Below are 27,939 nucleotides of genomic sequence, written 5' to 3' on the forward strand. Positions count from 1 at the left end.
CCACTGAGGAGGGAGATGGAGGCTCAATCCCAGGCCCCTGGGATTATGACCTGAGCCAAAAAAGGCAGACGCTTGACTGAGCTACCCAGGTGTTCCTAAGTCAGCATTTATTGGGAGACCATCTGCGATGGGTGTATCTAAGACAAGTGAGACTTGACCACTGACCTCAAACTCCCAACTCAAATGTGGCTATCACCACATTGCAACCTTCTGAAAAAAGAGGCCACTCTCTTGCAAGCCAATGACAGGCTTATTTTATAAATGGTAGACTGCTCTTCCATAGCTGTTTATATAGGCCCTGAAGTCCTTACCAAACTCACTCTTCCATATTACCCAGGCCCAGAAGATCCGGGTCCGGCAGCCCAGCCAAAGAAGGCGGATGGCCTAAATAGGATACTCCAGGGCTGTCTGGGGCTGCGGGTTGGGGGAGGAGGGACCATGTCATATGCCTAGGGTTCAGCAAATTGTACCCACACACCATGCACAGAAACACACAAGGAAGGCACCCCCACACTGTGGGTGAGACAAAAGAGGCAGTCCTCTTCCCACGTGCCAACCCATCTGCTTCTTTGCCTTCACAAACATGCCTCTTCTTCTTTCTTGGTTTTTTTTTTTTTTTTTTTTTTTTTTTTTGGTTCTCTACAGCTTTGAAAACATAAGGAAGAAGAGTGGAAGACAGGAGAAAAGGTAAGATTAGAAGAGGAAAGAAGAAAAACAGGAGGACCCAGTGACCACCAGTAAACTATACCCTGGACTACCTCAGCCTGGTCCCTTTTTTGCAATGTGCATTTATGTTTTGTCCGGGTGGAACCCCAACAATGATGGCTGAGGCATGGCTATAGCCTTGATGGGCTTGATGGACGGGGCACTCCTCAGTGTATCACACTTCGTCTGTTCCCTCAGAGGCTGGCACAGGCTCGGCAGGACACCTGGGCATAGGCTTTCCCTACCCTGGTACCTTCGACTTCTGATGGTGTCATCAGCCCCCCACACCCATCACATGGGGCAGCAGGAATGAGTGGCTCCCTGAACCTGTGTGACAGCAGGGTAGGAGGTGGGGTGAGTGCCCTGTGGAAAGCACTTGTGAGGCTGTGTTTGTTGGCAGAGAGGAAGGTACAAGAGGGAGGATAGGCTCTCCCTGCCCTCCACTATCTCACAGACATGGGCCTAGGGGTTGGAGACCATTCAGCCCGACCTCAAGTCATTGACGGAGAGGGTTTGAGTGGCTGTTCTGGGGTTAATCCACATTGCTCTGAGCTAGGTAGGCTTGATGAGGCAAAGGCCTGAGGCTCTTTTTGCCTTGGCCTTGACAGTACTTCACCTGTACCCAGCTTTGCTCACGGTATCCTAATTCTGCCTCTTGACCCTCACACCCACCCTCAGCTAGAGCTGAATACTAGGCTGTGGTCTTACGGTGCTCCTTATACAGGACAGAGAGTTAGGGACCCTATCCCTTCTCAGCACTGGAAAGCAGGCCATTCAGATTTTTGACAGCCCCACTTGACCCCTGGCTGGGTTATTTTTCCATCCTCTACTTCTTGCCCAGCCCCTGTCTTCTGTGGATTGAGCTGTGAGCTTGTGATAGCCCAGTCACCCCTGTCTGCACCAGGACCTGGTCAGTGTTCACTTCCTCTTTCCCCATCACACAGGCTATGCTTTGAATCCAAGTGGACAGTCCTGCCTGCCAGTGGGCCTCTTGTGGGGCCTCAGGCCTGAGGGGCTCCTTGGGGTAATTCTGGGACTGCAACATTCCTGCAGGGGCCCTTGGGGGCAGGCCCAAGCTGTAGCCAACTTTGGGTGCTGCCTTGGTCTCCCCATCACTTGTTCGCTTTCTCCACCTCCTGCCACCCTAGCCCACCACCAAAAAGCTGAGCTGCACACCACCCACCATCCCCTCCATGCCACCCTTCAGAGTTACAGAAAGAGCACATAGCTGTGCCAATGTGCTGAGGGCTGTCTGCCTGCCCCCACCCCCATCCCAGCCCCCCGACTCTTCTGGAATGAGCCACCTGCATCCACACACAGGTGTTTCCTGTGCTCCTTCCTGCTGGCCGTTTTTCTGCTCAGCTTGGCTTCCCCAGCAGGTGGTTAAAGACCCAGCCAAACCTCCTCATACCCAGCTCTGAAACACTGGGGAGCAGGACTCCCTGGGGATCTGGGTCACCCCCTTCTCTCTCCCCAGGGTGTGTGGGGGTTGTTGGCACCTCATTGGCTCCTCTTGAGTCCAGGCACACACACTTTCCCCGGTGTCCCACTACTGCGCTGACACTGAGATACCAGAGTGGGCTCAGGGAGTGGTAAAGGCCCTGTTTTCCTTGCCCCTGGATAAAGAAAGCTCCAGAGCATGAGGGGAAGGGTAGACAGCCTGTTTGTCCAGCCTTGGGTGTGGGCCTCCCTCGGGACCTCTTTGGAACAGGCCTGCCATCCTGAAATCCCATCCCCGCCTCCACCCCCCTCCCACCAAAACAGAATTCTTAACCTTCTGGGGTTAACACACTCACGTGCCAGGCACCTCTGGGAAGAGGTGAGACCTCTCCCTGGAGCCCTGCTTCCTGAAGCAGTGGTTGGCCTGCTGCTGGGGGTGGGGAGCTCAGGGTTCAGTTGGGTTTGTTATTACAGAGAGGAGAGGCAGCTTGGAGAGAGAAAAAGCTTGCTGTTTAGGGTCACGGGGGCAGCCATCCGTGTTTCCTGCCTCCCAGGCCTCAGCTCTTCCCCTCTGCAAGGATCTGTTCCTCCTTCCTATCCAGCCCTCAAGGAGCTCCCTGTGCTTAGCTCAGCCACCTTGGTAGGAAGCTGCCCAGGCTGGGCGAAGATCCAGGAGCCTGGCATTCCCTGACGGGGTTCTGCTGCCCCCTTCTGGCCAGAAGCTCCAGGTCCCACCACGCTTTCTCCTGCCAGCTTCCTCTGCCTCCAGGACCCTGGAGCTAGCTGCTAGGGATTCCTGGGACTGGCACCTCTGGGCTTTCTCTAGGACAACTCTGGTTTGGCTCCAGCCTGGACCCAGACTGGGCCTCCTACCACCACCCTCTTCCTCTGCTCTCTTTTCCAACCCCAGCTCCAGCCTCTGGGTTCTCTTTTGCCTGAATTTCCAGGGCTAAAGCAGATGCCATTGTCACATTTGGGAGTGCAGATACGCTAGCACGAGTGTCAGGAAGGGCCATAGCCAGAGGATGCTGGAGCAGAGGGTCAGGAGTGCACCAGGCCAGGCCATTAGGAAAGGCATGTTGCTTTTTTATTTTCTGTAAAACTCTGTAAATAAAATATAAAACCAAGGGATATGGTGGGACACTGATTTGTGGCAAGTGTGCTGAGCCGAGGCTGGGAGGCACTTGACTGCAGGCACTGACTCTACCAACCCAAGGGCAACAGAAGAATATATTAGATTTTAATTGGTGGGAATCTGTGGGGGAGAGGTGTCTGGAGCCAGCCCTCACCCTCTCTGCCAGTGCCTGGTAAGCCCTGAAAGTGAGGGGAAGAGGCATGGAAGCCAGTGGGTAGGAAATTTAGAAAGCGGTGCTAGCCATGCTGCCAGGCCCAAAGATGCGGGGCAGGGCGTCCAGTGATTCCTCCAGCCGTCGATGGGCAGACTGTCCCTCTTCCCCTGTAATAAGTAAGGATGGGATCAGGAGTGATCCTAGCCCTATCTGGGCCCTTGCATCCCATCCTGACACCAACTCACTCCAACTCCCACCAGCCAAAATGTTCCAGAACTCTACTTGACCAATATCTCCCATCCCCTAGCCTCACCACACTGTTGCAGGCTCTGCCGAGCAGCTTCCCTCACGGCTTCTGTGTCTGTTTGGCACAGATACACCAGGGGCTCAATGCCCTCAGGAGCCTACCAGGGGAGAGAAGATTGAGGTGGGCCCAGTGGAGCAGGTGGGAAAGGCCCAGGGCCCAGGGCTGAGGGAGCCTCTAGGGGTGTGAAGGGGGGGGGACAGGCAGCAGGTGTGTGAAGCAGGGGATGGGCTGGCAGGGATATGGGGGGGAATGGGTTGGTAGGGGTTACCTTGATGCAGCCCAGGGCCAGGCAGCCAGCCACTCTTGTCTGTATGTCCTCATCCTCCAGTTGGTCCAGGAAGCACAACAGGGCCTGGGTAAGTCGGGGAGGGCAGACTTAGCCAGATACTGGGAGCCTGGGGCCCCAGCCTTTGCCTCAAGGAAGACCTGCCTGACTCTCACCCTTTCCCGAAAGACAGGGCCCAGTGACAGGCTCCGGAGCTGGGTGCTGACAGCAGCCATGACCTTATTGTTGCCATGGACCAGCAGGGAGCTGAGGGCCCGAAGCCCATCCCTTCGCAGCCGCCCCTCTGGTGCCAACCTCAGGGCCTTTAGCACAACAGCTTGGTCATCTGAGTTCAAATTCCGCACCAGTAACACTGAAAGAAGAAAGGGAGGGTGGGAACAAGGTGGAGCCTTGTGGGGTGCGGTCTTTTTACACTCATCCACACCTCCACACCTTCAGACCACCCACAGAGTCAGGCCACTTTGTGACCAGGGCCTCTGCCTCACCCTCCTCGGCGGTTTCGGTCACAAAGGCCTCCATAGAGGGGCTATCCAAGGCTTCAATGTAACTCCAGAACTGGAAGACGGTGAACTGCTCTCCATGGCCTGGCTGGGGCCTCCTGGGCAGCTTCTGCCCCAGAGCATCCTCCAGGAACTTGACACACACTGTGGGAGGTAGTGCTGTGGGCCTCAGGGTTTGGATGGACCCAGACGCTTACAGGGAAGAATGCTCCCGCCTCAGGCTCAGGTCCAGGGTCCCTCTTTGCAAACCCTACACCTCTGGGTCCTTCTGTGCAAAGGAGATAGCCTTTACTAGTTCCTCCTAGTGCTCAGCTCAGCCCGTCTGGGTGGGCTGACCTGGCTTCTCCTGAGGTCTCATCACTGGGGATCTGAGGAAGGAGGGCAGAGGGGGCAGGTAGGCAGCCCACTCACCAGCCTCAGCTAGGCCTGGCTGGCGCAAGGAAAGACGGGCACCATATTGATTGCAGAAGGTGAGAAGCACTCTCTCCACAGGGCAGATGAAGGGGCTGAGTCCCTCTGTGCACTGGTCCCAAAAGGTCAGGAAGCCGGGCCGAGAGGCTGAGAACTGCACCACTATGAGGAAGGGCAGACAACCATCAGCAACAGAGCAGGTGGATGGGCACACAGGCCTGTAGATGGGGCTAGGTAAGGGAGGAGCTTCCATGCAGACAGGGCCTTTACCTTCCTGGGCAGAGGTGGCAGGGATTTCCCATCGCCTGCTAAGCTCGCATACAGCCTCCAGCACTCTGGCCTCCCTCAGCAGCCGCTCCAGGGCCCATGCCTCCTGGCAGCGCAGGGGCCCAAATGTGCCCAGTTTCTGGAGAATAGGGGTGGCCAAAGAGCTAAGACCTCAGGAGAAAGACTGGGGAGGGTGGAACCCAGGGACTACAAGTCCTGGCATGCATGCATGGCAAGGCGGGGATAGCCAGAGTATGGGAAGTGTTCCACTCAGCAAGAACCAAATGCTAGGGCCCTGGGGCAGTGGGGAGTGGAAATCAGAGGAGGTATGGAGGGCCGGGATTGAAGTGCAGGGCTCCCTGGGATAAGGGGCTACAAAAGGAGGGTGTGGGAAATACCACTAGCCTCACCAGCAGGAGGCGGCTGCAGTGGTACAGATGCTGGACCAAGGCAGCGTCCAGAGCTGGACACTCCGTGCTGAGGGGGCGGGCACTGGCTAAGTCGAGGCTGTCCTCAGCCCCAGGCTCCAGGCTGTTTGGGGGCCTGAGAGAAAAATGGGGTCAACCACCCCAGGAGCAAGCATCACCATGTGGTCACCAGTATATTTTTATTTAAGGTCCCCCCCATCCCAGAATGGAAGAACAGACGATGTACAGACAGCAGACAATGGGTAAATTCATGGAAGACTTCCAAAAGGAGGAGGGGACTAGGACCAGCAGGTGGTAGCGAGGATCTCCAGGGTCCGTCTGCCTTTTACCACCTCCAGCTACAATGGCCAAGACCACTGGGGCTGGGGTGGGTGGGAGTAGGGTTGCAGGCGGGATGGTCTATGCAACGTGGACTGCAAGGGATTATGGCCCAAAGGGTGCAGGGCACAGGGCCCTAGCCTGGGCAGCAGCAGAGGAAGGAGGGGCTGGGTACAACCCTCAACCGGGATTTGGCAAAGGCCGCTCTGGGACAGAGAGCCAAGGGGCTGGGTTCTCCGGGCAAGCCTGGGTTGAGACAGAGGGGATTGATGCTGGGGGACCCAGGGTGTATGGGAAGGCACTGAAGGGGCCTGTTCATAGGGAAAATCCAAAGTGAGGCCAGGGGAAAGAGGAGGAGCTGCAGGATCACCAGCTGACGGGGACCAGCAGGAGAGGCAGGCATTGCAGGGACCAGGAGGGAGGTGAGAAGCACTGGGGACACAGATGGGGTTAGAAACAGGCATCAAGGATACATGAGGACTACACGGACGTGGGGGGATGGAGTGAATACGATGCACACGCTGACAAGTACATCCCCTTCTGCCCACCTCCAGTCTTGCTGCTCTCCTTGTGTGCTCTACCTGACCCCACCTCACCTGTTCGCCTTTCTGGCCTTTCTCCTTCACCTGGCACTCATCTTACCTCTTCCCCCTCACCTGGCCACCCTCACCTGTCTCCAGGACCATCAATGTCTTCATCTTCATCCTCGTTGAGGAAGCTGAAGCTCTCCAGGGCATGTTCCACAGTGATGCTAAGGCTGGAGGCCCGGCTGCGAGTCAGGCCTTGTCTCTGCTGGGGTTGTGAAGGGAGTCAGTGCTACCTCCCACTGCCTGGCTGCCCTCCCGGTGCTGCTGCAGCCTACCCGGCCCTCCTCACCATGAGCAGACTCTCCAGCCGGGTAACCTCCTGCTCCAGGCCCTGCAGCTCGGGGAACTGGCCACGATAGTCATCCAGGGCAGCCATTAGGGCCCCCAGTGCCTCTTCCAGCCTCCTATCCCCAGCCCTTCCAGCAGCCCCTGGAACTGGGGCCCGGGGGGCTACATCCGGGCTAAGGTCTAAATGCTGAGGCATAGGGGCTAGAGGTGAGGGAGGGGGACTTGGGCTTCGAAGGATGGGCTCTGGTGGGTCTGGGGAAGGACTCGTGAGCGGTTCCCAACTGGAACAGGCGGGACTTGGGTAGGAAGTGCTGGGGGCTATGGAGTCTGCCTGAGTGCAAGGAGTGGAAGATGGGTAGCCGTAGGACAAGGTGTGGGTGCCTGGGAGAGTAGAGTCCGTGTTTGTAGAGGGGCTGGGAAGCATGGCATAGTCTAAAGAAGTGGAAGAGCTTACAGTTATAAGGGTGGGGCTTGTGACAGGATGGGTGGGGCTCCCGGTGTTCTGGACTGGGCCTTTAGCTTTGGGGGTAGGACTTGTAGTGGTGTGAGTTGACATCCTGGCTTTGTGAGTAGGGCTTGTAGTGGCATGGGTGGGGCTTGCAGTGGTGTGGGTGGGGCTTATGGTAGTATGGGTGGGGCTTGTAGTGGCATAGGTAGGGCTTGCAGTAGTATGGGTGAGGCTTATCGTGGTCTGGGTGAGGCTTGCAGTAGTATGGGTAGGGCTTATGGTAGTGTGGACGGGGCTTGTGGTGGTCTGGACGGGGCCTGTAGTATTGGGGGTAGGACCTACAGCAGTGAGAGTGGAAAGTATCACTTTGTCAGTGGGTCTTGTAGTGGTCTGCACTGGGGTTGTGGCACTGGGGGTAGAGCCTGTAGTGGTGAGTGGAGAGACCAGTGGCTTGTGGGTGGAACCTGTGGTAGTGTGAATGGGGCTTGGAGCACTGTGGCTAGGGCTAATGGCATTATAGGTAGAGCCTGTAGTGGTATGGGTGGGGTCTGGCAGGTCAGCAGTGCTAGAGTCTGTGATCTTGTGAACCAAGTCTAGATGTGCTGATGGCACAGGGTCTGTAGATGTGTGGGCAGGGCCTGTTGTACTGAGGGTGGGGCTTGTGGCAGAATGGGAAGGGTCCCCAGCAGGAGGGACAGGACCAGATTGCTCCCCATGGGTGGGATCTGGGTCTGCAAGCTGGCTAGGTCCCTGAGCTAGATTTTCTAGACCCAGAGCCTCCACTGAAGCCTCAGTCAAGGCAGCGTCCACACTGGCCTCACTGATGTGGCTCAGAGTCCGGCTGTAGGGGGCATGCCCATTGGCCAGGGCTGGGGCCATGGCTCCCTCTTCATCCATGGACCTAGAGGTGGGGGTCTCAGGCCTTCGGAAGGCGACTTGAATGGGCAGAGGTTCAGGCTGCTGCACCAGAGGTCTTGGGGCTGAAGAGTGGCGGGCAGTGCCTGAGAGCTGGGGGCTGGATGAGTCATCTGAAGATTCGGATGACAGGGACCACGCTGTCCCATTCTCCAGCTCCTCCTGCCGCTTCAGCATATTCTGGGAGAGAGAAAAGAGCATTTCAGGACCACCCCAGGAAGCCCCTGGGGGATGGTGGGGCCTAAGCCTGGCCTGTGACTCACATAAAAGGCTTGTTCCCGAAGTGAGGGCGTGTCTGGTGGGCTCTGGCTATAGGTGGAGAAGCGCTTGGTAACTGTGGAGGCCTTGTTGACAGTGGAAGCGGTTGAGGGCTGGTCATCCTTGTCGAAGGGGCTGAGGAGGGAAGAGGCTGTTAGCAGGTGCCATGAGCCTCTGGACCTATCCCCAAGCTGCTCAGCAACACCAACCTCCATGTGACTTCCAAGCTGAGCTTAATGGTGCCGAGGTCATTGATGTCCACAGCCACAACTTGGGGCAGGGCAGCAAACAGGTCCTTGGTCTCACAGGAGACACTGCCTACAACCACGTGGTTGGCCAGACCCTTCAGTTCTGTCACCTATAGCCAAGAATGCATCATGAGGTCACAAGGGTGTGGAGGTCATGAGGTTGTGGGAAATCAGACATCTGAATATGCATAGGGATTATATAATAGTCACAGGATCATGGGGTCATGAGAAGGTTGCAGGGACTAGAATTTTCTGAGTGATGGGCCCATGGAGGATTGAAGCAACCTGGGAGGATGGGAATCGCAGAGGTCTGAATTTGTAGGGTCACTGAGGTCATGGGGTCACAGCCTCATGGGCATCCAAGGGGCCCAATATTCACATGATTAGATTATTAGGAAATCACAGTCATGAAGGTCACGGGGTCACAGAGCCATGAAGACAGGTGGGAATTACAGGGGTAATGATCTTAGGGTCATGAGGGGTTCACAGGGTTAAGGAGTCACAGGATCATGTTGTCCTGTGGGCCTGGGCAGATACATCACCTTGATGGACAGGAATTCTGTGAGCAGAGGAAGAAAGACGGTTTCCTCACTGTCCCACACCTGCTTTCCGCTACCCTCAATTCGGCCCCGTAGTTTCCAGCGCTGACGCCCATATTTCATGCAGATCTAGGTGAACAGCCAGGATGAGGTAGCCCTTGGTGCTGTGACCCTCCCATCCCAGCCCTTCCCTGCACATTCTCATACCTCATACTGATCGCCCACACACAGCCTGGCAAAGCCAGCCAGCCCTGGGAGTGGAGGAGGAGAAGGAGATGAGCCATGTCGAGGGGTCTCAGGTACACAATTCCCTCTCCCCACCACCAGTCTGTCCACATCACTGAGTACCTTTCATTCGGAGATGGAACTCGCCCAGCTGTGCCTCTAGCTCACTCTCCAGCAGACACATGCTCTGGGGGGTGGGGGTGGGGGAACAGGGACAAGAGGGGGTCAAGAACAGTGCCCTGTCACCACCTCTGCTATACCCTGTGCCTTTGCCTCATGGACACTCATCTCTCACCTCTGTGTACTCGCGATGCCCTCGAGTAGCTTCAGCCAGGCTGTCCCGGGCCTCACGGCTCCCTGGAGACCCAGTGCTATAGGCACGGACCATATTGTAGGCACCATCCCGGAGACGTCGCTGGACACAGTATGCCTCATATAGCTCGTCAATCTGGGCAGATGAGTGGGGTGGTAGTGGAAGAATTGAGACTCACTGCTGGGTTTGCTCACCCAGGGCTTAGCTCCCCCCATCTCCCTATGATACCAATCTACCGCCTCAGTTGTGTGCACACATGCATGCTGCACATATACCTTGCTGGCATGGAACTCCAAACGTCGCAGGAAGCGTTCAATGGACTTGACTTGCTGAGGGAGAGGTATGTCAGGAGGGGCCAGAGAACCAGAGCCCTTCACCCTCCCCATGAGCTAACCCTTTCCAACACTTACCTTGTCCAAGTCATACAGGAAGCCCTGCAGGGGAGGATGAGAAGAGGCACTTAGGAGGCACAGGAAGTATTCCAGCAGGGGCATTTGTCTCCCCAGACCCATGTAACTCCTCTCCTACATGGCCTTCCTCCCCCTCATATCATAGTCTACAAACATTCCACTCAAAGCATGGACTGACCCACCTTCCCACATGCCTGGCCTTTGGTGGATCCTAGTGACATAGGGGTCCTCAAGACCCTTCCCGTACCACTCCCCTGGCCCACTCCCTTTTCCACAACCCCTAGGAAGAGGTTCCCTCTACCAGAGAACTCCTATTCTTTAAGACCTAGCAGAGGTGTTTCATCCTCTGGGAAGCCCTGACCTGCTCCAGGGAAGAACCAAGACTTTCTATCAGTACTCTACACTATAGTCTTCAGCTGTGCATGCCTGTGGGAGTCTGACCCACCCCACTGAAAGCTCCCACGGGCAGATACTAGGTCCTAGGCAGAAAGTGTACACAGCTGGGGGAGGTGGGTCTAGAAACCTGCCCAGCCCCAGCCTTTCCTGATATCCTGTTTTCTAGTCACAACTGGGCTAAGTCACCCTAGAAAACAGCCTAGATGTCACAGACAGCTCCTGCTACCCGGTTGTCCCTCATGCCACCAGGGCAAAGAGCAGTAGTCCAGGGCATCCTTGCCAATCCTTTACTCACCAGGCGAGAATTCCTCTTGGACTCCCTAATCTGTCCCTGGAGTTTCTCCTGCTCCTGCTGGTGCACTTCCAAATAGGCCCTGGGGAAAGGGGCGACTACAAGAATTAGCTCACCTTTGCAGCCTCCAGCTACCCAGGGTAGAGGCAGCAGGAAGAAGATTATGAGGCTGGGGAAGGTTCCCACTAGCAGAAAGGGGATGAGGGCTCAGGGAGAGATCCTGGGATAAGGCACTGGGAGGAGTTCCTTACGTCAGGCCCTGCTTGAGCGCAGTGTACACCAGGTCCAGCCGCTCAGGCTGCGGGACCTTAGGGGCTGGGTGCGCCACGGAAAACATCCTGGATACTCGGGAGAGCGCTGGGGGCTTCCGTGGGGGCCCCGGGGGGCTGAAGGCCGGGAAGCTCCTGAAGAAGAGGCTATACTCAGAGGGGTACCAGAAGGAGTCCCCAAGCCCTCACTGCACACCCAGCACCAACCCCGTCACACTCTCTTGACCCCATTCGCACCCCTCTGCTGCGTACCTGGGCCCCCGCTCCTGGCTGCCGAGGACGCCTGCGAAGGACTGGCTCCTACTGACCCGGGCGCTGAGCAGGCGGCGCTGCGGCCGCACCGACAGGGACATCATGGAATGAGTCCGCGCGGGGCTCCCTGGGGGTGGCGAGGGCGGGTGTCCAGCGCCAGTCAGGCTTTGAAGCCCCCTCCGGAGGCCGGGCCTCTGTGCCAGTCCGGCCGGACACCGCCTGCCGCCGGGAGTCCGACAGCCCCGCCGGCCCCAGCGCTAATGACAGGGCGGCCGGGCGACTCGGCCTCGGACTCAGCGTGGCCTCGGCCCGGCCCCCGCTTCCTGCAGGGGTGCAGGCTCCGCCTGTCGCGGAGCAGGAAGGGGGGTCGCGCGGGGACCCTCCCCCGGCTGGGAAGGGGCAGGAAAGGGGCGGGGCGCGCGAAGAATGTGCGGAAGCGGCTGTTTACCCGGGGGCGGGGCGGGCTCCCCAGCCCGGCCCCCGGACTCGCCCCCCACCGCCCGCCGCGGTGACCCGGCGCTCCCGCGCCCCCACCCCGCGAGGCCGCAGGAGGTCCCGGGCGGGGCGCACGCCGGGAGCGCAGCGGAGCGGCCCGGCAGGCCCGGCAGGCCCGGCAGGCGCGGGGTCGGCTCTCGCGCCCCGCCCGCCCGCGGAGACTGCTCCCCTCCGGCCCCCACCGGCTCGCAGGCGCCCGGCGCCAGAGCCCCCCCAGCGCCCAGCAGCCGGGGGATTCCCAGTGGGGGGCAGTGCCAAGAAGAGCCCTGCCTCCTCCACTTTCCTGTGGCTCCGACCTGGAAACTGAGTCACAGATGGACGCCTGCGCCCGCGCCCTTAGCGGGAAGGGATCCTCCGCAGACCCCCGCCCCGCTCCGGCGAAGCACGTGCCCCCGGCCCCCCGGCCCCCCGAGTCCGGCCCACACCCCCCGGGGCCAGCCGCGGAGCTTTCGCGCCCCAGGCCGGGTCCTACCTCTCTTCTTGGCACTCATGGTGGGTCCGGGACGGCTCCCCACCCCCCGCCTGCCCTCCCGCCCGCGTCCCTGCAGGCCCAGGGCCACTAGGCGCTGACCGAGCTGGGCTCCGCGCTCGCTCCCAGCGACTGCGGCTCCGGCTCCGGCTCCTCCCGGCGCCGCCCCCCGCCCAGTTCCTGCCGCCTGACTCAGCCAGCCGGGATGGGGCGGGACCGGCTGGACCAGGGGGGGCCCCGCGGCCTCGGACTGGCCGGCCTCCGGGAGGGTCCCTGGGGGTTCCCTTGGGGAGGAGACTGGAGTGGGTCCTCTCGAGTGGGGTTCGGAGTTGGGGAGTTGAGCGCGGCGGTGAATAAGGAGGGATAAACAGATGAGGAGTCTGAGTGGAGGCTGGATGGGATGCAGTGAGGATAAAGAGCTCATCGAGTGGCTGCAGAGGACTGCTGAGAGGGCTGAGCGCACAGAGGGCTGGGAGGTGGGGTTCTGAGTATGTGAAGACTGGAAAGTGGGCCCGAGGGAGTAGAAAAAGGGCTGTGGTGTGGAGTGGAGGGGCTATGCCAATGGAGGGCAGTGTCAGGCACTGAGCGGGAGGGGTCTGGGAGGCTGAGAAGAGAGATGGGCTAAAAGTGGGGGACGGCACAAAGCTCATATTATGTGTTGCTACCCCAAGAAAGAAGCAGAGAAGGAACTGGGTAGAGTCACAAAGCCCCCATCCACAGAGGGGGTGCTCAGTCCAGGCACACGCCGCAGTACCCCAGGCCCTAGGGAAGAGGATCAGGTCCCACTTCCTAGCTAGCATCTCCTTTCTAGTAGAAGCTGCATCCTGGGATGAAGCCCCATCCTTCTGGCCACCAGCTCACATGGCTGAGTTCTGCCCGTGTTAGCCCTTTCCTGCCCCCAGTATCTTTTCCTTCAATTTCCCTCATCCACTCCAGCCTGCATAGAGGCTACCATCCTCAGGGTCTAGCAGGCATTGGAAGGACTGGGTGCTCCCCCATCCCATAAATACTCCTGCTCCTGTATGCTCAGTTCTGCTTACTTCCTCCCCAAGAGGGTGGGTGGGCCCAGGGGTCAGCACTGCCAACAAGCCTAGAGATTCAGATGCAAGATGCCCAAAGGCCCAGTTTGAGAAGTGCTATCCTCCTCTCTCTCTTCGAAGACCAGGTGCTGTGCACCCTATACTAGCAACTATGTATTCCTGTGTATTGCTTGCCCAACACTGACCTTTCTGCTCCCATTAGCCACCCTCCACGGAACATCCGTGGCTCTGGAATGCCCCCTTCCTAAATTGCAACCACACTGACTCCAACCTTTCCCTAGTACCCCCACCTTCCCTGTCTTCTACCTGAGACCTCTTGAGCCCTCCACTCATTTATTCAACTATTCACTGAGAAGCAACTCTGTGCCAAGCATGTGCCAGTCACTGGAGATACAGCCCAGAATTTCACAAACACAATCCTGCACAGAGCTCTCAATTGGCCTCTGCTTCCTTTCTCTCTGCCAGCTGCCTTCCACGTTCTCTTCCCTGCACCTCCTTCTCCTCACCCTAGATCCACAGCCACCACTCCATCACTCACCTGCTACTAATATGCCTAGCACTTTGTGCTTCTCTCGTTCCTAGCAGAAACCAGTGCTAGGCAACCCAGCTCCCTGCCCTCTCTGTGCCTGCACATACTGGCAGGACCTGCCAGAGGTCCTCACTCGGCAGCTGAGCTGGAACCACAGAGCGATTCTCTGAACCTCATCCAGGCTCTCATTTCCCACCTGGGAAATCCTCATGTGTGGCCCTCCTCATCTTTCTTCCTTCTCACAGACGATGAGTGTTTCAGACTTTCTCCACAAGCTTCAAACAAGCTCAAATCACTCCCACATAAAAAATGAAAACAACCCTGGAAACCACCCAACTACCCCATCAGTAGATAAAAGAACCATATACAGCAAAAAGAATAAACAATGTAAAAACTGCACACAATATGGATGAATCCTACAGACATAAAGAAGAAGCAACACCACAAGAGAGAACATGTATATTGTTCTCTTGATATATAGTTCAAAAACATGCAAAACTCATCTATGGTTATAGAAGTCAGAATACTAGTTACCTGAAAGGGGGCACAAGGGGGTTTCCGGGGTGCTGAAAACATTCTATATTTCCTAACCTGGGGTCTATTTCCTGATCCTATATGAGTGTGTTCCCTTGTGAAAATAGGTTGAGCTGTACACTTAAGACATGCACCCTCTCTGTAGGTGTATTTTAATATAAAGTTGACTTTAATAACTCCAAAATGAAATGACCCCTCTGTGGACCCCATGTCTCCTCCAGGGACCCCACCATCGCCTCCATTTGGCCTTTTCAGAGTCAGATTTCTTGAAAAGATGTCTACTTCAATTTCCTCTCCATGACCGCCCAGTTCTCTTCCCACCCACCACTCCCCTGACTGGTCAGTGACCTCCCTGGTGCTGAATCTAGTGCCCAAGGTTGAGTCCTTATCTCGTGCTTGATCTCAGTAAAGCTTTTCACTTTGCAGCTCTCTTCCTCTTCTTTGAGCCCTTCCTTCCCTTGAATTTCAACAGGCAGCAACATGTTGCTGGTCTTCTACCTCTCTCTCTGGATGTATGTCTTATTTTCCCACAAATCTGTCTTTCTCATCATCCGGAATGAGCCTCATCCTCCTCACTCTTGGGTTGGGTACATCTCCCACACCTCAATGCCATCTAAATGTTGCCAGCTTCCTTATCTCTTCCTTGCCCAAACCGCTCTTCTGAGCACCAGGCCTCTATATCCAACTGCCTGCTTGTTGCCTCCCCGGAAGCTGAGTGACAATGCAGAGTGAGCTATTAGAAAGAGCTGAGCTTGACATCCCCAAGCCGAATTCACCAATTTCCTTCTCAAACCTGAATCTCCCCAGTCAACCTCTCTGTGCCAGCCCCACCGCCTCTTTACCCAGTTGTTCAAGACAGAAACTAGGAATCATCCTGGATGCCTCTGTCTCCACTACCCCCACATCTACTCAGCCACCCACTCCTGCCATCTCTGGAATCTACCCCCTCACCTCCACCCCCACAGAATTCAGGTCCAAGCTGTTACCAACTCTCACCTAAACCCCTACTGCAGCTTCTCAGTGGGCTCCCTGTCTCAAACGTAACCCGTAACAATCCATTCTTTTTTTTTTTTTTTTTTTAAGTAAGCTCTGTGCCCAACGTGGGGCTTGAACTCAAGACCCTGAGATCAAGAGCTGTGTGCTCTACTAACTGAGCCACCAGGTACCCCCCGCATTGTTTATTCAATAACAGTCATCTGACAATGCCAAAAACAGTGCTTTGTCAAATTCTTTCTATAGGTCAGGCACTGTGCTTAATTAACAAACACCATTTCGTTTAATTCTGGTAACAAGCCTATAGGGTAAAACCTATCAGCCTCAACTCGCAGATGAGAAACCTGAGGCTAACTGGCTGTGTGACCTCTGGCATGACATTTCTTAACCTTTCTGGGCTTTAGATACCCCTCTGTTAAATTAACAGTAACAACTGCCTCCCAGGGCTGTTGGGAGTCTGAAATGAGCTACTTCTCTCTCTAGGGTGTGTTTGGGGAAGGGAAAATTGTCCCTGGGTAGGGAAGTTGGGGTGGACACACTACCACACTTTAAGCACACAATAAATATTAATTGCTATTATTAATAATCATTAATCTGCCCAAGATTACCCAGCTGGTAAGTGGTAGGGCCAGGATTCAAATCCAGATACTCGGACCCCAGGACTCTAAGTCTTTAACATTCCTCTAGTTGACGCTTATGAAACATCCATGGGTAACCCCCAACCTGAGGGATAGAGTCTAGATTCTCTGACATGACCCCTTAACACCCTTCGGCCTCTATGCCTTCCCTTATGTACCTTCAACCAGTCCTTTACTCAGTCCCCTGCTCCTCTTATGGTCTTTCTAGTCCAACTTCTATGACCCTCTCTCAATGCCTGCAAGGCTCCTCAGCCTTTGAGCAGCAGCCTCCACCACTCCTGTACCCTTCTCCCATACTCTCAGCCTGAACAACTTCCCCTCTTTTTTCAAGTCTTACCCTATGACTTCTTCCTCCAGAAAGCCTGTCCTGGGTTGGTTTACCCATTCAGGCGCCTCATAGCTTCCTTCCTCTGGTCCCTAAGACCACATAGGTCAGTTGTCAGTTCTCCTTTAGCATCTGTCTCCCAACTGTGAACTCTGGGAGCAGGGGCCTGTTTGTGGGGTTCACTGCTGCGCCCTCTGGGCCCCACACCAGGGAGGTGAGGGAGGGGGCTGAGTATGAGTTGGGAGCTGAGTGAACTGGGCTTCCCGGACATAGAAAGAGCAGATCCTGGGTTGTTGAAAGTGTAGATTTCAAGTCTGTGCCCACCCCAACTCCCCTACCTTGCATACAATTTTCCTTGTCTCTTCCCCACTTTATGATTATATCAGCAAGCAGGGTTCTGCTCCCTGGGCATAGGGCAAGGTGGGGACCCCTGGGATTCTGGAATTGAGTGGATAGGCTAGATTCAGAGTAGGCTACTTGTCCTAACACTTTTCTTTCTCTGACTAGAGCTTTGCTATCACCAACACCCTAGTCCCACAGGGACCAGGATATGTAACTGCCGATCTGCACTCTTGCCAAATGACCATCAGAATATCCACCCGAGTGACCATTTCAGGGTGTGGAGAAGCAGGATCTTCCCTGCTGCAGGGGAAAGAAAGAGCCGAACCGCTTTGAGCGAAGGCCCACCTTATTTGGTGAGGGCTGAATGATAGGAGCCAGGGGACTCTGGACTAATGCCAGCCCTGAAGTCTGTTCTGGAGGTGGGAAAGATCCCAGGTCCCAAAGGTTATGGCGCTTGCAGCACAGCCAGCTCCAGGCAGAAGGGAATGGAACCCTGGCCGCCTGCACGGCCCCAGATTCCTCCGCCCTCAATACCCTCTACGCCAAAAGTGGTGCGCTTGCGTGGGCCGGGAGGTCCCAGCACCTGCACTGCCCAGCTCAGCGGTGTGCCAGCCCGGGCCAGCAGCCCAGCCAGGAGTCCCCGGTTCAGCCCCGCCCAGAGCGGGGCTGCCCCAGACCGAGGTAAACAGACGCTAAAAATAACCCCGGCGAGGGGCGCCTGCTGGAAGAATGGGGTCCCTGCCCAACCCGTCCCGGTCTCCATGGCGACTCCCCCCAACCCCGGCTGCTGACGTCATGCCGCAGCTGCCTGGGGGGGGAGGGGGCGCGCACGCGCGCGCGCACAGCCTGGGACCCCCCACCCCGGAACCAGGCGGAGGCGGCCGGGTGGCTTCACTTCCTGCCGGCCCCCTCCCTGGTCAGCTGGTCACATTCCCGGGCCGGCGGCGCCCTGGAAGGCTGGTGGCCTCCCTTGGGCCGGGCCTGGCAGGGCCCGGAGTCCCCAGCAGCAGCGAGGGGCCAGGGTTGGCTGAGCTGCGCCCTCCTCACCTGCCTCACCCGGCGCGCACTCAGCCTGGCTCCCTGCGTGCTCACCTCACCCTCACCCTCACCCTCACCAAATCCAGGCCTCGGTCTCTGACTGGTGCCCCACAGAACCCAGGATGGGGAGGGTGGGTAGAGTGGAGGCCAAGCCAGGCCTCCTTGTCCCGCTGGAGTGTTTTGTACCTCATGCTAATTCTTCCCCACCTCTACCCCCCATGCCACAAAAGTGGTAGCGCAATGGCAAAAATTCAGGGCTGGTTCTAGTTCCCACCTCCCTAGGCCAGATGTGTGACCTTGAGAATGTTACTTCACATCCCTGGGCCTGTTTCTGCATCTGCCGGATTGCCATAATCCTCAGAAGGCTGTGCGGGCGTGCATGCGGCAGGCCCAGGGGTCAGGTCCCACACATGGTGGCCGCGCACCTTTATTGTTATATTTGCCATATTAGACTGCACACGGTAGCGCTCCGCTAGCCAGTCTGGACCGATCTGGAATCAATCCAGTACGACCCGCTGGGAAGGGTCAGTTCTGGAGGCTGGACTCAGGCCTCCACAGGGGGAGGACGACAGAGGGTGCCGAGGGCAGGCTTAGATCCCTGGCCTCGGTCAGCAGCTCCTTCCCCGAAACAGTTCTGCAGGGTGCTCGAGCCTGGCTGCTTGCAGGGACCCGCAGCAGCCTCCTATTCCCAGGGACAGGGTCTGCTCCCCCGCCAGGCTGGGGCGATCATCTCCAGCTTCAGCCGTCCGGGGGAAGAGCCCAGCCAGGCCACGAATGGCCACCTCCGGCCGGGCCCCAAAGCCGCTTAGGCCGGCCGGTGGGGCCCGGAAGATTAGCTCATCTCTGAGGCTGGCCTGCACCCCTCGTCGCCCCCTCCCCATTCCCAGCCCAGCCTCCCCGCGCCGAGGACCGGGGCTCCGGGAGGGCGCCCCCGCCAGCGCCCAGGCCCGGCCCACCCCAGAGCCCCGGGCAAGGGCCGCTCCGGCCTGGCCTCCCGAGGGTAGAAGGCCCAGAGGCGGCGGCTTTTGCGGGCGTCCTCGGCGCCCGGGGCGGGGGGGGGGGGACTCGCGGCGCGCGGCCCGGCTCCCGGGGATGGGGCGCGGCGGGGCAGGGCCGCGGCCGGGGCGGCAGACCCGGGACCGCTGCGGAGGCCCCCGCACCGCCGCACCCCGCCCCGCCCCGGCCGCGCCCGCGGGCCCCGGAAACGGCGGTGACACTCACATGGCTGCGCTGGGCTGCGCTGGGCTGCGCGGGCCTCGCCCTCTCCGTGCGCTCGTCCGGCCCCGGCCTGGTCGCGCCGCCGCCGCCGCTGCCGCTGTCGCCGCTGCCGGCGCCCGCCCCGCCGCCCGCCGCCCGCCCCGCCGCCGGCCAGCCCTCTCCTCCCCGGCGCGCCGCGCCCCACCCACTGCGCTCCCGCCGCCCAGCACCCGGGAGGCGTCGGCGGCTCGCTCCGCCCCCTCGGGTAACGGGGCCGCCAGTGGCCCGCGGGGTCCAGCGGCCTGCGGGGAGGCGGGGCCCGGAGGGCGCGACGGCGGCGGGAGTTCTCAGCGCTGGATCCGCGGGAACCGCCGCTGGCAAAGCCGGTCCCGCTCCTCCCCGCGCTGACCCCAAGCCGGGTGCGCCGCCGGGAGAGCCCCGCTCGCCTACCCCCTTCTCACAGTCTGTGTCTCCAGAGATCTTTGAGGCCCTCCAATCTGTGACCGCCTGGAACAGGTCCTGGAGCGGCCACTGCTGGGCTGAGTTGGTTGGAGGAAAGGATCAGGGTCAGTTTCTGGGAGGGGAACCGTGGGGCCTGGAGCGTCGCCATTGGACACCTGCCCGTGCATTCACCCCTCGTGGGTTATTGGCTTCTGGGGAGCCTCAGGCCTTGTTTGCAGAGCACGGGGGCTTGGGGTACATGTTGGCCAAGTGGGCCAGCGCCCAGTCCTTCCCAATAAAGGGACTGGAATACTGCCTCGAGTGGGTTAAGGTGAAGCCGAGAGCTCCGCGCCCCCACCCTTCAGGTTTCACTCTCCAGCCCTTCACCTTTAGAGGTAGCACAGACATACCCAGGAGTAGGCTGAGGGACTTTAAGAGGTTCCTGAATACCTGCACCTCCCAGGGTTGGTCTACACAACCCAGAAGTTGGGGGGGGGGCGGGAGGCAGAGGCATCCTCTCCATCATCAGCGCTTCTTCCAAGAGACACACATCACTCTCTCTCCCAGGTCTCCCACTTCCCAGTCCCTCGTCTTTGCCTTCCTTTGAAGCACACCTTTCTCTATAGACCTTGAACCTGGGGATTGCTTCCAGGGACAGGGTTCTCTTTCTTTCCCCACCCTATAATATCATCCAGTCCCAGGGCTTCCATCCAACCACTGCTGAGCATCCCAAGCTGTCCTCTGTGCTCAGCACCCTCTTCTATTCTACAGCCTCTGAATGACCCACTAGATCTCATGACTGGCCCTGAGGGACTCTTCTTCCTTCCTCTCATCTCCGCAAAGCACTGACCTCCACTCAGATTCCCACCTGAGCCAGAGGTTTGGCCTCCCTGGAGCTCTCAAAACTGGCACATTGGTCCTTACCCACTCTGAAGTCATCTCCTCTGCAAGGCATCCTCTGACCACCTTCTCTGACAGCCTCTCCTTGTGATTCTCTCCCTCCATGTCCGGTGACTACCTTCATGTCACCCATCACTACCAGGCAGCATTTGTGCCCATGTGTGCTCATGTGCCTAAACTTGCCTCACTGTGGGTCTCTAAGTTCTGTGGGGGCAGGGACCATGGAAGTCCTCATCACCACTGTCTTTGGGTCATGATACGAGTCTGAGAAATGTTTATCAGATGATGGGGTGCCTGAGTGGGTCAGTCAGTTAATCGTCCAACTCATGATCTCAGCTTAGGTTTTGATCTCAGGATTGTGAGTTCAAGCCTGGTGTTGGACTCCACACTGGGTGTGAAGCCTACTTAAAAAAAAAAAAAAATATATATATATATATATATATATATATATATATATATATATATATAGACGCCTGAATGGCTCAGCGGTTGAACTCTGCTTTTGGCTCAGGGAGTGATGCTGGAGTTCAGGGATCAAGTCCCACATCGGGCTCCCTGAGGGGAGCCTGCTTCTCCTTCTGCCTGGGTCTCTGCCTCTCTCTCTCTCATGAATAAATAAATAAAATCTTTAAAAAATTATATATGTACATATATTTTACATATATATGTATACTTATTTACTTACTTAGATGAGCCAGTGAATGAATGAGTAAATGCATGAAGCATGACATTCCCTCTCCTACCCCCACCTTCATTTAGCCTTCTAGTCCTATTGATCCACCTCCAAACATGTTTCAAATTCATTCCCTCCGTGTACTGCACCTCTCACTGCAAGTACTGTATATTAATTAATTCTACAAACACCCACTGAGTACTTAGGGCTGGGCACCTTGCTGGCTCCTGGGGTGGAGGATGCCTCTGGCTGGCTCCTGTGCCATTACTTGGAGCTTTGATGAGGCAGCACTGATTATAGGGCCTCACCAGAGCACAATCTGGGGAATTCTTTCTTATTCTGGAATTCTATAATTCCACTTCCAGAAAACTTCTACTTTTTTTTTTTCTTAAGTAAACTCTACCCCCAAGGTGGTGCTCAAATTCACGACCTCAAGATCAAGAGTCACATGCTCTATTGACTGAGCCAGCCAAGTGCCCCGAAAATTTCCATTTCTAATGGATGATTCCCTCACTTCATAACCACTCTGTTCTGTGTGTGGTCATGTCTCTGCATGGTCACAGTTGGTACCTAGGCTTGGCCCACCATTTTTTTTTTTTTTTTTTTTTGGCCCACCATTTTTTATGGCTTCCCTGCCTCCACTTTCATCTCCTACAGTTGTTCTCAACAGCTAGGTTGATCTTCTAAACTATAAATCAGGGGATCCCTGGGTGGCTCAGTGGTTTCGCGCCTGCCTTTGGCCCAGGGCACGATCCTGGAGTCCCGGGATCGAGTCCCGCGTTGGGCTCCCGGCATGGAGCCTGCTTCTCCCTCTCCTCTGCCTGTATCTCTGCCTCTCTCTCTCTCTCTCTCTCTCTCTCTCTCTCTCTCTCTATGTCTATCATAAATAAATAAAAATAAATTAAAAAAATAAAATAAACCATGAATCAGGTCATACTGGCTCCCCATTGCCCTGAGGATAAGTTCAGACTCTATAGTCAAGCCTCTAAGACCGACTCAGAAGGTCTGGCCTACAGTGACCTCACATCTCATCTCCCATGCATCCCACCAGCCTTTGTTGCTCTGGTTCCACTATGCCATTCTACCTGTGGCTCCCAGGGTCTGGCCTCTGCTTCTTCTTTCAGCTTCCCTTCTACTTGGGTTGGAAAAGGATTCAACCGTCACCTCCTCCAAGAAACCTGTGTCCTCTGGCTTCCCACTCAACCCTTCTGAGCATGCACTACTTCCTATCGTCCTTGTCTGTGAGCAGGCTTGGCTCCTCATCCTTGTGATCACCAGGACCAGGCATGGATGGAGCTGCAGTGAGAAAATGGGACACATGAACCTTCAGCTTGTCCTCTCCCCTTGCCTAGGTGCCCTTGAAGGAGGGAGAGTAGCTGAGGACTATGGGGTGTTGGAGGCCTTTCAGACTTCTCAACAACAGTGAGGCAGGTGAGGAAGGACACCGCTGAAATACATTTTACAGAGGAGCCGCCTGAGTCTCCGGGAAGTCAGGGCCTTTCCATGCTCCTGTGGTTAGGAAGGGGCAGAGTCTGAGCTCCAACTTAGCTCACTGAGCCGAATGAGTTCGACCCTGAGTCAGCCATGGTTCCCCGAGCACATGCTCGGCTTTGCACCGGCTGAGAGCCGGAGCAGGACACCAAACCATCGCCATTTCTAACCATGAGCACCATGAGTTAGAAAGGACGGTCTCTGGCCTGAGAAAAGTCCCCACAGCGAACCCCAAGTCCTCGCATATGGTGTAGCTAGTTCCACTTTTGCAAGTAATGCCGTTCAAGTCCCCAAATCCAGAAAAACGGAAGCTTCCCTCACCCCACTCCACAGCCTCCAAAGCTACAGCTGACATGCAACCTCACTGCCCAACAGAGTAGAAGCCCGCCCCCTACTGTGCCTGTGGCCACATGCCTTGGACAGTGCGCAGTAGTCATTCATCGGCCAGAAATTCACCACGCAGAGTCCGCTGCATGCTCAGCCCCTGAGGGACCAGACGTGTTGGGGGAGGGGAACGGTGAGTCCCCTAGTCCCCACTCATGGGGACTCACTGTCAATCAGGGCGGGTACCTCCCTGAGTCTCTGTACCTCTGTGTCACCAGTGTGTGTGTGAGAGAGTCCCTGAATGGTGGGGGCAGATGAAGGCTCAAGAGGGAGGATGTCGGGGCTTTTGGTTAGATCTGTACCTGCCACCAACCTCCACTCCCCTCCAGCCCCAGGCTGGACTCTACTGCCCACTGTGTGTCAAAGGACAAGGGTCCTAGCTTGACAACTGTCACCTCATTGTTCGTTGTTCGTGAGGCCGCTTCTCTTTTTCTTTCTTTCTTTCTTTTTTTTTTTTTAAAGATTTTATTTATTCACGAGAGACACACACAGAGAGAGGCAGAGACATAGGCAAAGGGAGAAGCAGGCTCCAAGCAGGGAGCCTGATGTGGGACTCGATCCAAGGACTCCAGGATCATGCCCTGGGCCGAAGGCAGACGCTTAACCGCTGAGGCACCCAGGTGTCCCCCACTTCTCTTTTCTGATGCTGTAACTGAATCCATCTATTCACCCATTAAAACTGCAATTTGAAGATGCGCTCCACTCATTAATAATCAATACAATGCAAATATAAACAAGAGACACTATTTCTTTTTATGCTTCTGAAATTGGAAGTGAGGGATGATATGTGAGTGGACACTCTCAAGAGTGGGAATTGTTTGGAGGGTTTAAGAGTAGTTTTTTTTTTTTTGTTTTGTTTTTTAATTTTATTTATTTATGATAGTCACACAGAGAGAGAGGGGCAGCGACACAGGCAGAGGGAGAAGCAGGCTCCATGCACCAGGAGCCCGATGTGGGATTCGATCCTGGGTCTCCAGGATCGCGCCCTGGGCCAAAGACAGGCGCTAAACCGCTGCGCCACCCAGGGATCCCTAAGAGTAGTTTTTGCAGTATGTTTCAGGATGTCAAGGGCAAACTCCTTTTTCAGTTCCACTTCAAGAAATTCATCCTGAAGAAAGAGTTGCACAGGCAAGAAAAGAGCAGTGCCTGGGGATATTGATTACTGGCTTGCTATTAGGGATAAGGGATGGCACAGTCCACGTGAACATCAGCAGGCGACAGAGCAGGTGCACATATGCCTGGAGATACTCTGTGGCTACTGAAAATGGAAGTCAGGCATGGATCGAACACCTATTATGTGCCTGGCATCATTCTGGATGCTGGTGGCACAGTGGCAGACCAGACAGGCAAGGTCTCTGCTCTCAAGGAGTTTACACTCTGGCCAAAACAGATCATCCTTATGTTAGCACCTAAGTACGGTGACTTCAGAGAGCGGGGGGAACTGGAGAAAACAACCAGGGTGATGTGATGTCAAGTGATGGGGCTGAGAGGCTACTTTAGTAGCCTTTTAGCCTCAGAGGTAATGCCTCTCTGAGTCAAGAACTGAAGGACAAGAGGGAAATGACAGGAAGCAAATGACCCAGGGATGCCTGGGTGGCTCAGTGGTTGAGTGTCTGCTTTTGGCTCAGGGCATGGTCCCAGGGTCCTGGGATCAAGTTCTGCATCAGGTTCCCCGCAGGGAGCCTACTTCTTCCTCTGCCTATGTCTCTGCCTCTCTCTGTGTGTCTCTCATGGATAAATACATAAAATCTTTAAAAAAAAAAAAAAAGGAGGAGGAGGAAATGACCCAGAGTAGGGGTATTCCAGGCCCTTCCAGAGGGAACAGCAGGGCAATGGTTTGGAGGCAGCAATGGGCTTGCTTTGTTGTATGTGAGTCATGTGGGCTGCAGCAGAGGGAGCGGAGGTCTGAGAGGTGGCAGGGTTAGGTCAGGGTAGGGTAGGGAGTGAGAGTTTCATATCTCTCAGCAGGGAAAGGTGCTCAACACAATAAATACAGTGAAGTGAGGAATGCACCAGCACAGCTGCCTGTTTTCCTGCAGTGGGAGTCTCTTCAGGGCAAACCTGCATCCACCGGCCACAAGAGCTGTCAGGATGTAGCCCTGGTGCCAGCTGTGGTTATCACCTCCAGGCATTGTAATTTCACCTGGTTTTATTTTTTCTTTTGTCTTTACTTCTATAAAGAATGGTTTGCAGTGAATACATTATTATTTTCAAACACAACATGGCCACCACTTCTTGAGGCATTACCAGGCCAGCCCCGGCACCTAATAGGCATGTTTCTGGTCCAAGGTTGCCAGGCTCCACAGGTGACTCCCCTGGGGACTCTGCCCCAGGCAGGGTGGGGCTTTTGCTATTGTCCCCAGTTTTGGCCTCCAGGGGAGCCTGTGAATAGTGGCGTGCTGGGGTGGGGTGACTGTCCCACAGGCTGGGCCAGGCGTCCTTCCTTCCTTCCTGACAATTTTCTCCCAAGGGACAAGTGGGAGGGATGTCCACGCCTCTCCCAGATCATGGGATGAGCTGCTCCCCTGGGACCCTTTCAGGCCAGGCCCCTTGCCAAAGGCTGCGGGGAGCAACATCTAGCTTATTTCTGAGTTCCTACCACTAGGAGAGCTGTGCGGACAGATTTGGAGGGCACTGTAGTCAGGAGGGTCCCAGTCACCCTGTATGTGGTCACACACACACCCTCCCCCCCTCCCAAGATGATCTTAGGGCGCAGGATCCAGGAACTGACCCCCACCTAGCCCCAGCCTCTCCTAAGAAGTGCAGCTCTGGTCTTTGGCGCCACCGTCTGGGAAGTATCCACACTGCAATCAGACGTTCTACAAAATACTGCCCGGCTCCAGGGGCACCCATCGCCCCAAGTCCTGTTTTTGTGAATGGATAGCCCCTGGAGGGTGTAGCAGCTCTCCTCACACTCAGACACTCAGACCTGGTGGCAGATCACTGTCACTGGAGCCTCAGCACCACCATTAAGACATCCTCCACACTCCGAAGCTTCTCCACTCCCTGACCCTCCACTTCCCAGTCCTCTCTGCCTTTGACCTGTTCCAGGTGTGTTGAATATACAACATCCTCCCTCTCTTCTAAAACTCTCTCTGGCTTCTGCGATTGCTCTTCTTGAAATTCTAGCTGCTTCTCTGGCTGTTTCTCTTCATGTCATTCGGTGGGCTTTTTGGGGTATTGGGCTCCCTTCTCTCATCCTTAGTATTTTTCTCCAGGCCATCCTGACAACTTCCAGGGTCTTCTTCCCACCCCCACAGTGATATCTTGAGTTTCGGCCCCTGCCCCCATCTCTCCTTCCATTTACCCATTAAGATGATCTTTGGGCTCCCCAAACTCCTGTCAATCCCATGTTATCTCCTCCAAACTGCTCCCCCTCTCGGGTTCTCATGTTAGTCTGCATAGCCTTTTCCCTAACACCCCAAAAGCCAGCACTTGTCCTGTCCTCCCCACCTCCCCACCCCACCTTTAGCCAGGGCACCACCTGCACCTCCTTTCTGGTCCCTTCTGGTCCCTTTAGTGTCCTTGGTTTCACTCAGCCTGGTCCATTCTCCACAGGGCAGCTGATGGCCTTTGCAGAGTGGACCCTGTCCCTTGTCACTTCCTCACTTGTCCTTCATCTCTGGCCAGTTCCCCCCCACCCATGAGTTCCTAGTTCCAGGGACCCTGAATACATCCTGAATGCTTCCCATGCCTTCATAGGCTGTCCTGTGGATCTTTTTCCTCTTTCCTTCACCTGCCTACCCATGAAGCCTCACCTTGGACATCACTTCCCTTGGAATGCCTTCCCTGGACTCCGGGCTAGTTCAGGAACCTCCTGGTCATGCTTACAATGCCCATGCTGCTCCCACTGCAGCCTTTCATCTGCCTCCCCTTCTGAAAGGGACAGTTGCTCTTGTATAGGTTCCACACACCAAGGCTGGACCCTGGTCCAGTCACTCCACCTGATTCTCAGACTCAGAGGTCCTAGATCTCAAAAGTTAACAAGTGCACCACAGTGAACCAGCTGCCAGGCTGGGATGGGACCCAAGGCTCTTACCTTCCCCTCTGGGGCTCCCCTGTTCCCCCAGATGCCATTGTGAGCTGTGTCAGGATCCTGGAGAGCCCATAGGAGCTGGACAGGCAGAGAACTGGCAGGTTTATGGCTCAGGGGTAAGGTACTCATCAGGCTCGGCCCTGGGGAGCCCAGGGTGCTGGCAGAGATTGTCCCAGCAAGGGGACTGGGGTGCAGGTGACTTCAGGCCAGTGCATCTGCTAAAAGGCTGTAATGAGATTCCTTTCTCCCCCAGAGCTGTGCAGCGGGAGTGTGGCCTAGATGTCATGCAGGGAGGGCCCGAATTCCTGAAGGGAGGTGGTGGCAGCTGTTAGGGTCCTGGGGTTAATTATCTCCAACGTCACACAGAAGAGAATGTGCTGAGGTGGGACCTCCCCCACCCAGCCTCAGCTTCTCGGGGCATGGATCTCTCTAGAACTCAGCCTGCTCCCCATTCGACGAAGTCTGAAGATCAACTCCATCTGCCTTTGGACCTCAGCTTCCTTTACCTTACTCCAGACCCAAGGGACAGACTTTTCCCTGAGATGTTTGGCGGGGGTAGGGAGGGTGTCCGACCTTTGGGCCTTTGCCTTTGCTGTGCCTTGTGCCTACTGCAGCCCTGGGCCCAGCTATTTGCTCAGGGAGCTCAGTAAACACTGGTGAACTGAATTTCTCTGTAAATAAACAGAAAGTGCCAAATAGGTGGCCTGGCATTTAGGAGATGCACACATACACCCCAATTTTGTAGGTAAGCAAATTACCCAAAATAGAAAAAGAGAAAAGATCCATCCAATATTTTCTTGTGGCTCTGTTCCCCAAACTGTTCTCCCTCCACTTCTTCCAAACAGCCCTGCTCTCTCTATTCTAGGCTGCCAGCTACAATTAAGCCTGTCCTTTCTTGTGTCTGGATGATCCTACCCAAGGCATCAAGAAGCCTTGTACGATCCCCACAGCGGCCTCATGCCCCTGAAGCTTCTTCCCTTGTCACGTGGCCTAAGTGCGTGCAATTCCTTGCTCCGTGGCTAG

The 27,939-nt window shown here is 56.1% G+C and overlaps 1 protein-coding gene across 11 annotated transcripts; it reads right to left on the reverse strand.

Annotated features, from left to right (window-relative positions):
* Window positions 1-3,210: 3,210 nt before the first annotated feature.
* On the reverse strand, window positions 3,211-27,233 carry RIPOR1 (RHO family interacting cell polarization regulator 1). 11 transcript variants are annotated; one of them, XM_072731682.1, is made up of 22 exons: window positions 26,920-27,233; window positions 11,392-11,518; window positions 11,122-11,274; window positions 10,874-10,952; window positions 10,183-10,206; window positions 10,048-10,101; window positions 9,755-9,907; window positions 9,583-9,646; window positions 9,442-9,485; window positions 9,238-9,363; window positions 8,657-8,805; window positions 8,453-8,582; window positions 6,828-8,369; window positions 6,622-6,743; window positions 5,616-5,748; window positions 5,209-5,344; window positions 4,939-5,100; window positions 4,513-4,671; window positions 4,183-4,379; window positions 4,010-4,093; window positions 3,748-3,838; window positions 3,211-3,601 (listed from the first exon to the last, which is right to left on the reverse strand). In XM_072731682.1, the coding sequence occupies exons 2-22, from the start codon at window positions 11,493-11,495 to the stop codon at window positions 3,504-3,506; spliced, it is 3,804 nt and encodes a 1,267-aa protein (XP_072587783.1). In that variant the 5' UTR covers window positions 11,496-11,518; window positions 26,920-27,233; the 3' UTR covers window positions 3,211-3,503. The 11 variants fall into 11 exon arrangements, with proteins under 11 accessions (XP_072587783.1, XP_072587785.1, XP_072587790.1 ...); XM_072731684.1 differs by having other exon boundaries at window positions 6,622-6,740; window positions 26,920-27,192; XM_072731689.1 differs by having other exon boundaries at window positions 10,048-10,097; window positions 26,920-27,124.
* Between the last annotated feature and the right edge of the window lie 706 nt (window positions 27,234-27,939).

This window comes from Vulpes vulpes, chromosome 12, assembly GCF_048418805.1.
Source record: "Vulpes vulpes isolate BD-2025 chromosome 12, VulVul3, whole genome shotgun sequence".
In the NCBI taxonomy this organism is placed as follows: Eukaryota; Metazoa; Chordata; class Mammalia; order Carnivora; family Canidae; genus Vulpes; species Vulpes vulpes.

Coding starts and splice junctions, on each gene's coding strand:
- RIPOR1 (XM_026011503.2), bottom strand. CDS start 12,779: ATGAGCTCTTTATCCTCACTGCATCCCATCCAGCCTCCACTCAGACTC. Junction 9,364..9,441: donor GTGTGGGCGATCAGTATGAG/GTATGAGAATGT, acceptor CTGTTCACCTAG/ATCTGCATGAAATATGGGCG. Junction 8,583..8,656: donor AGCTTGGAAGTCACATGGAG/GTTGGTGTTGCT, acceptor TTCCCTCCTCAG/CCCCTTCGACAAGGATGACC.